We start from the raw sequence: 8442 nt of genomic DNA, 5'->3' as shown, positions 1-8442 counted from the left end.
AAATAACGCAGTCTAGATTTGTTTGTCTTTGCTCTTTGCTGTCAGTATCAATATTTTTTTAAGGGCGAAAGATGAAGATAAAGGAAGAATGACATTAAGTGAGGTTATGGAAATATCCTTTAATGTTACTTTTACGTTGTTTAGTTTAAAATTCCTAATCCAAAGAAAAAATGCAACCAGAAAGCCTGATGGAATCGTGCAGGTTTTATCTAAATATTATAAGTGACATAAAGAGCCAAGTAAAAAAAGAACTCGTAAAGGACGTTCCAGAATTTGTTTTACCAAACGTGGTAAGACCAAGTTAAGATTACCCACTTTTTTAAATAAGTTCGTTTATAGTCAGTTTTTGTAATAAGCATACACATAATTAAGGTTTATACAGAAAAGTAAATATTAATAAATATAAGCACAACTGCTGTGTGACATTTGTAAATTGTATCCTTAACATTTAATGTAATGCTCTGATGTTTCGTTTATATTTACCTTTGGTTGGGACGAGGTTATGTCAAAATAAATTTTTGCTGTAAAATATAGTTTAAATGGAAGATTACTTCTAAATTTAAAATTTCAGAATTTTCATCCGATTTGTTACAAAAATGCATATTTATCTCAATGTTGTGCATCAAGGAGGCTGCTGTCAAATTTTGCAATAACAAAATTGTTTAGTTATAATCAACTATTTCTGATTAAATAGTAAATTCATAATAATGACAAAGTTAAATTTGATTTAGTTTATGTTTAAAATTAATTATTATTATCTTTATTACAGGAAAAATATAAGAGTGCCGAGTCTTATATTAAAACTGAAGAGATTGAAATAAAACTGGAAGAAGATAGTCAGGATGTATGGAAAAAATGTGAAAACATTGATAGACAGTCTTGCATCAAAACTGAAGAAATGGAAATAAAATTGGAAGATAGTCAGGATGTACAGGAAAAATATAATAACACTGATCAACAGCCCGATTTTAAATTTGAAGCGATTGAGGAACATCAAGATGGGTAAGAAATCAGTGAATTTTGTAATTTTAAAATTGTACTGCTTCATTTTTTTTGTATATTGTATTTTCTAACATGATATTGAAAAATTAAAGTTTGGAAAAATATCTACATGTTCTCTCTTTCGTCTTTTTTTTTTCAGAAATAGATACTTATTTTTTAATTAGATCCCTAATAGTAGCTAATTTAATTAAGTCATTTTTTCCGTAATTTATACCTTACAAGTACATAACCGATGTCTTACTCTGCAACTAAGTCGTGTCACTTCAGTCTAAATAACAACGTTAAGTATACTATTTACAAAGCTGCTTGTACTGGGTGTAACTAAAATAACTTTAATAATAAATTTAACTTCATAAATCGATAAAAAATAAATCATATAAATATATGTCCAGAGATGCTTCGTTTTTGAGATAAAGGGTTGTTAAATATTTGAGAAAAAAAATGTTTTTTTTAATTAACAAAAAATCGACGTAGGCAGTTTTGTTGAAACTACTTTTTGATATTATATAAATAATAATTATTCTAATCAACATATATAAACAAAATTAAGTATTATACATATAGGGTATTACTTTAAGTGCAGATTATTTAAAAGATAGAAGTAATAGTACTTGTTTCCTAGAATACTAGTCTGAGACTATTTTTTTTTAATCAAATAAATAGTTCAGTTCAGTTATAATTCCTTTTTTAAACTACATGTAAACTCTTGTCTACGCCACCACTGAGCAGCATCGGAACTCAGTTGTATCGGCGCTCTTAACGATGTTGCCGTTGTTTCCTTTTTAAACCAGGTGTATGAAGCTGACAGAGTGTAATGGAAAATAATTTTTTTTGTAAAAATAGATTGCTTTTGAATAACTTAGTAACATGCTATTTTACATACAGGTACATTATATCAAAAAAGTATCCAAAATCTGTCATTTAACAATTCCACTTAAAGTAAATTTAAATTTCGTTTTTCATGGAATGTAGTACTGTACTCTACTTTTGACTTTTTCCTATTTCCCAAACTGATATTACCATTTCATGGAACACGTTCCGTTTCGATAGAAGCCATAAAACAAAAATCGCTGAAGGATTCGAATTCGATACCAGAATATGTGTTTAAAAAGGGTTTTGGTGACTGGAATGTTTTTGCAAAAACTGCATTGCTTCAAATGGAGCCGATTTTGAAGGAGACAAAATAAATTCTGATGACTCCTCTGACAGAATGTACATATATTTTATTAGTCACTTTCAAGTATTTAAGTATTTTTCTCAATTACATTTTTTGCATAATCCTTAAAGATTAACTAATATTAATATAGGCATATTTTACTAATTGTAAGTAAAACAATTTAAGTTTTAAAATAATTGTGTATTTTTTAACTAACTATTTTATGGGCTGTGTGCCCCAGCTAGCTAGCATTGAATTACACTCTAAATATCTACAAGATAGTTAAGATCATTCATCAAGGGAGTCGCCAGACATAAACCGGCTTCAAACTTATTAGTTCTCATCAATTAGGTATGTTAAAGACATGTTTTGAGTACTGGTGAGATTTAACATACAAAGTATTTCTTTAAATATCATTGGATCTTTGTGCCGGGAAATTCTGAAGTTTACCAATATCAAAATAAATAGCTTTATTTGAATTGTGCCTATTTGTTCGTCTTTAATTCTCATTTAAATAGTTTTTGTTTTTCCAGTGATTCGTCTTCATACCACTTAGATAATGAAGCAGTTGAAAATGAAGAGAGACATGCTCTAGAAGGCTTAGGAGAAATAAAAAGTGAACACATGCTTAAATGGGAGTCAGAATTTAAAGAAAGTTGTAACTTCCAAATACCCACAAGTGAGAACTGTGAGCCTTCATTAGATAAGCAGTTCTACAGATGTGATCAATCAATAATACATATAGATTTCTCAGGAGTGAGAACGTACAGGTGTGACATGTGTAGTTATGAATCTAAATTTATGAGTTCTCTGAAAAAGCATCAGTTAATACACAAAGATTCTTCAGAAGTCCAAATGTACAAGTGTGATACATGTGGTTTTGAGACTAAGCATAAGAGTTACCTAAAAGTGCACCAGTTAACACACAAAAACCCTTCGGAAATCCAAATGTACAGGTGTGATATGTGTGATCATAAAGCTAAACGTAAGAGTCATATGAAAGCACATCAGTTAACTCACAAAAATATTTCAGAAATCCAAATGTACAAGTGTGAAACGTGTAGTTTTGAAACTAAACATAAGAGTTACCTAAAAGTGCACCAGTTAAAACACAAAAATCCTTCAGAAATTACAATGTATACGTGTGATATATGCAGTTATAAAACCAAATGTAAGAGTAATGTGAAAATACACCAGTTAATGCACAAAGACCCTTCAGAAATACAAATGTACAAATGTGATAGGTGTAGTTACGAGGCTAAATTTAAAACTCAATTGAAAATGCATCAGCTGTCACACAAAGATGCTTCAGAAATCCAAATGTTCACATGTGATACATGTAGTTTTGAAACTAAACGTAAGAGTGATCTAAATAGGCATCAATTAGGGCACAAAAATAATTCAGAAATCCAAATGTACAAATGCGATAGTTGTACCTTCGAAACTAAACATAAGCGATATTTAAAAGCTCATCAGTTAAAGCACAAAGAGCCTTCGGAGGTCCACATGTACAGATGTGATGCATGTAATTATGAAACTAAACGTAAAAATCATTTGAAAAGGCATCAGTTGTCACACAAAGACCCTTTGTAAATCAAATGTACACCGGGATGTGAAAAAAATGCAAAAATAAGAGTTGGAGAAAATCATTTAAATTTTTAAATACCAATCATGCAAAAATAATTGAACATCGTATTACTGACATATGCATGTAATATAAATTTTTTTTTAATAGAACAGCATTAAATATTTAGAGGATTGTCTATGAGCACAGTGCACTTTTTTCACGTCTCGTAGTGTAACAGAGATAACGGGGGCTGTTTTTGAATGATTCAAGAGCAGACTTGCGTTTATTTACAACTCACACATAGTACCTTTTAGCTTGTTACAATATTTCTATCATTTATAATAATAAGGTAAATAAATATTCATGTTCTAAAATATGTTTTATTTAATAAAAACTTGAACCCGTTAAATCTTGCCCTTACGTGCAATGTTTATGTAACTAATGTAAGTAAAAATATTTAAAATGCATTATTTTCAGTGAATTTATAGCAGCCTTTAGGAGGGTTTTAGCAAATCTAAGCAAGTTAGACACAATACCCCTTCACTGTAGCAGTTATTTTCTTCAGGGTATGAGACAGTTCATAAGCTGACAATACATTCAAAATAAGGAAAAAAAATATTTTTACTTATATATTGAACTTTATTTGCCTATTGAATATACAGAAAATCGTGTATGGTACTATGTATAAAAATAAATCACACCCTGTAGGGTGAATGCTTTAATCAAACTATTAACACACAAATTCATCATAATTATTGGGTATTATTCACGAAATTCTTGTCAAAACAAATTGTTTTGTTTTACTCTTAAAATACTTGAAATTTAAACAATTGGAACACTCCCGAGAAGAACAATCTTACTTGCTTTCATTATTACAAGTTAAATATAAATTTCACTTGTTAAAACAATTACACAAATTAACGCAAATGAAGTAATCCATGACTCCGAATAATCTAAACTAACATTATGTGGGAACAGTTTCAGAGTATAAAACTTTTTTGGAAAAGGTGGTGCTTAAGAAATAATATGTTCCAGTTTATTGGAACGGAAAAAGATCTGAAATCTGAATATTTCTATTGTTGACGAAGTATTTCCAAACACATTTTTTGTCAATTGAAAAGCATTTTATATCTCTGGGCCAAAGCCGTGAAGAAGGAGAAGAAGAAGAAGGAGCTCTGTTAACTGTTGTAGGTTATTTACAGTTTACATAGATCAATTAAGAATAATTGTTCAAGAGAAAAGAAAAATGCAACCAGAAAATTTGAAGGAAACATATTGTAGTCTTTGTGTAAATATTATAAAAGACATAGACACTAATTGCCAGGTAGAAGGGGAAGTCATCGCCAACGTTTTAGAAGTTGTTTTGCCGAATTTGGTAAGATCAAATTATTAAATACGTTTATTGATAATATTGTTAATTTAAATATTTCTTTAATTAAAAATATGTTTCAGAATTCGGAGAAAACAAATAAACATTGTATGTGCAAAGAGTGCTCAGTAAAACTATCAGCTGCTTTTAATTTTAAGTCGATGTGTATGAATACTGAGAATATTATTTTTCCTTATATTAACACCAGTAGAATGTCAGTGGTTGATTTAAAAGAAGTTTATCTAAAAGAGAAGGGAAATATTCAGTTAACTAATATATCGGAAGTCCAGAGAATTTGTCGATTATGCTTTCAATTGGTAACATACGAATTTGTGACACTAAAGGAAGTAGACGTTGACATAATTAATATGTACATACCACGAGTTGTAAGTATGCTTAAATGTACTTGTATGATTTTCATAAATGAGATTCTATACCAGGTGTATGTGAAATGCATTTACCAGTGAGCCACCCTAGATTCTTAAGGTCAAAATATGACAATGTACGCTAATTTATCTACATGCAAAAATGCTCCGTATAGACTCTAGGTGGCCCCAAAGTTTTTGAAAAAAGATCATCAGTTATATAACGGAAAAGTGTGAATGTTTAAAATTAATTTTTTTCCTTTTAATTAATGTTAGTTACCGACTTGCACAAATGCTTTAAACTGGATACCTCAATTAAAAAAATTTTCATATTTTTGTGCGTATTATCTGATTGTCACAATTTTTTGTAGTGAAAACTAAAACTTTTTTAAATAAATTCTCTCTTCCAAAATTATGATAACTTTGCAGTAACAAGAAAAAATATTTCAATGTACAAACCATTTTTCTTCAGTTAAAAGAAAAACGATAGCCAGAAATTAACATTTTCCATTTTTCTGTTCTAGAACTTCAGTGCTACTAAGGATCCTGTTATATGCGGACCATGTTTTGATTCGCTTTGTACTTACGGCAGTTTTTTAAGAAACTGCCTTGATGCGCAGGAAATATATAAAAGCATTAAACAGTGTTACATTAAAACTGAAGAAATAGAACTAACACTGGAACAAGATGATCGAGATGCACAGGAGAAAAATAAAATCATTGAAATAAAACTCGAAAAATATAGTTCGTATGACAAGGAGAAATATAAAAGTGTCAATAATCAGGTTTATATTAAATCCAAAGAGATTGAAATAAAACTGGAGGATGATCTGGCTGCGCAGGAAAAATGTGTAAATGTTGATAAACAGTTTTACATTAAAACTGAAGAACTTGGAGTAAAGCTAGAAGGTGATCAGGATGCTCAGGAGAAATATGCAAACCTCGATAAGCAGTTTCATATTAAAACCGAAGAGATTGAAATAAAGCTAGAGGAAGATGATCAGAACAGGTAAGAAAATGTCGACAATATCTTTTAATTCTAATATCAATTGGTATGGTTTGGATGTTTTTGTCTTTTTGACAATAAAATATATTCTAAATGAAAAGAACATTCACTGCTTAAACCTGTTATAATTTATTGTATTGATTTCTCAAAACAAAAGAATTAAATTTTTTTCAGTAATTCATCTTCCTACAACTTGGATAGTGAAAGAGTTGAACACAAAAATGGATGCTCTGTTGAAAATATAGGAGAACAAGGATTTAGTGATAACCTTCCCACATCAGTGGTGGTTCACAATGTCCAACTACCCAGCGGCACATCGCATTTGTACCAATGTGATAAATGTAAATATAAAACTAAGCTTGAAGGTCATCTAAAAAGGCATCAGTTAATGCACGAAAAAGTAGAAACTTATAAGTGTAACACCTGCGATTTTGAAACCGACTATAGGGAAATTTTGAAGAAACATCAGTCCGTAATACATAAAGATTTCTCAAAAATAATGTTCAAGTGCGATACATGTAGTTATGTCTCTAAATACACCAGTCATCTGAAAGTGCATAAGTTAACGCATAAGGACCTTTCCGAAATCCAAATGTATAAGTGTGATACATGTACTTATGAGACTAAATATAAAAGTAATTTGAAGACTCATCAACTGTTGCACAAAGATTCTTCGGAAGTCCAAATGTACAAGTGTGATACATGTAGTTTTGAAACTAAACATAAGGATAAATTGAAAAGACATCAGTTATTGCACAAGAACACTTCAGAAACCCAAATGTACAAATGTGATGCTTGTCCTTATGAAACTAAACAGAAGAGATATCTAAAAGATCATCAGTTAACTCACAAAGACCTTTCAGAAATCACATTGTACAAGTGTGACAGATGCAATTATGAAACTAAACGTAAGAGATGTCTAAAGTTGCATAAATTAACACACAAGGATTCTGCAAAAACTGGATTTAAGAAGAATCTAATACTATATCAATTATTGCACAAAGATCAATAAGAATTTACATAGAATTAATGGATATCACCTTTTAGTTTTACCACAAGTCGACAGAGGTTGTTCCATTTTATGGTTTGTTCCTTTTTAGGGCATGCTTTTATTCTATTTTCTTCATGTTCTATTGTGTGATTTTGATATTCCCTTTTCCATTATTTTAGAGTTTTGTGTTTTAAGTTCACTGTGTCGACTATCTAGTGGTTTCCGAGAACTGACTTTAGTACTAGTAGAAGTGGATTGGGGTGACCTCAGCCTGGCACTTAGGCCACATCCCATCCACTGTCTGTCTTTCACCCTCCTTCGAAATGGTTAAACCGAAAATTAAAAATTTAGTGAGTAATTGACAACAAACCCTTAATGAGTATTTATTTCAAATTTCCCGTCTCCTCAGGTTTTGAGATAAACAGTTAAATTAAGGGCTGAATATCTTTGCATGTCATGATAGTGTGATTTGTCTCACTATCAGTTATTTTCTCTTTAGTTAAGTGTCAAATTAAAAGCAATTACTGTATTTATTTGAAGTTGGTTTATGTTGTATTTGAATAAGTTAATTTCAGGTTTATTGTTGTTTATTAACGCCTATTTTCAGTATTACAGGTTATATTTATACTTTCTCTGAACAAGTTTCTGTAGTTTATGATAAAGTGAATTAAATTACAAAGCTATTTTGAAACCATGTGTCTATATATTGTCAATAAATGTATTGTAGCGTGATGCTGATTTTATTTACCCCCCTATTATTTCTTTGAATAATAACAAATATACCATTGTAGTACTATCATTGCTATTACTGTTTACTTTAGTTTAAAATTGGAATTGAGTGATGCTCTTATAGTGCGTGGATGGACAGATACATGTAATTGCATTACTTAATGGATAAAGATCCTTTGGAAATTCAAATATACAAGTGCCATACATGTAGTTATGAAACTAAACGGGTCGTCTAAAAGGCATCAGTTAACCATGAA

General features: G+C 30.2%; 2 protein-coding genes across 3 annotated transcripts; both read left to right on the top strand.

Moving 5' to 3' along the window:
* Nucleotides 1–78: 78 nt before the first annotated feature.
* On the top strand, nt 79–4068 carry LOC108916658 (zinc finger protein 267-like). 2 transcript variants are annotated; one of them, XM_018722955.1, is made up of 3 exons: nt 79–290; nt 770–1002; nt 2692–4068. In XM_018722955.1, exons 1-3 carry the CDS (start codon nt 171–173, stop codon nt 3749–3751), a joined length of 1413 nt encoding a protein of 470 aa, XP_018578471.1. In that variant the 5' UTR covers nt 79–170; the 3' UTR covers nt 3752–4068. The 2 variants fall into 2 exon arrangements, with proteins under 2 accessions (XP_018578471.1, XP_018578472.1); XM_018722956.1 differs by lacking the exon at nt 79–290 and adding an exon at nt 293–372.
* An 853-nt stretch (nt 4069–4921) lies between these two features.
* On the top strand, nt 4922–8123 carry LOC108916657 (zinc finger protein 99-like). The gene is made up of 4 exons (XM_018722954.1): nt 4922–5100; nt 5178–5480; nt 5984–6468; nt 6640–8123. The coding sequence occupies exons 1-4, from the start codon at nt 4972–4974 to the stop codon at nt 7475–7477; spliced, it is 1755 nt and encodes a 584-aa protein (XP_018578470.1). The 5' UTR covers nt 4922–4971; the 3' UTR covers nt 7478–8123.
* The last annotated feature ends 319 nt before the right edge of the window (nt 8124–8442 follow it).

This window comes from Anoplophora glabripennis, unplaced genomic scaffold (assembly GCF_000390285.2).
Source record: "Anoplophora glabripennis isolate ALB-LARVAE unplaced genomic scaffold, Agla_2.0 scaffold2162, whole genome shotgun sequence".
Taxonomy (NCBI): Eukaryota; Metazoa; Arthropoda; class Insecta; order Coleoptera; family Cerambycidae; genus Anoplophora; species Anoplophora glabripennis.
This window is presented reverse-complemented; position numbering and strand designations above follow the sequence as displayed.

What these genes read in the sequence shown, in the direction of transcription:
- LOC108916657 (XM_018722954.1), top strand. Translation starts at nt 4,972, where the DNA reads ATGCAACCAGAAAATTTGAAGGAAACATATTGTAGTCTTTGTGTAAAT. An exon ending in AAGTTGTTTTGCCGAATTTG is followed by an intron (nt 5,101 to 5,177) that starts GTAAGATCAAAT and finishes AATATGTTTCAG; the next exon opens with AATTCGGAGAAAACAAATAA. An exon ending in ATATGTACATACCACGAGTT is followed by an intron (nt 5,481 to 5,983) that starts GTAAGTATGCTT and finishes TTTCTGTTCTAG; the next exon opens with AACTTCAGTGCTACTAAGGA.
- LOC108916658 (XM_018722955.1), top strand. Translation starts at nt 171, where the DNA reads ATGCAACCAGAAAGCCTGATGGAATCGTGCAGGTTTTATCTAAATATT. An exon ending in AATTTGTTTTACCAAACGTG is followed by an intron (nt 291 to 769) that starts GTAAGACCAAGT and finishes TCTTTATTACAG; the next exon opens with GAAAAATATAAGAGTGCCGA. An exon ending in ATTGAGGAACATCAAGATGG is followed by an intron (nt 1,003 to 2,691) that starts GTAAGAAATCAG and finishes TTGTTTTTCCAG; the next exon opens with TGATTCGTCTTCATACCACT.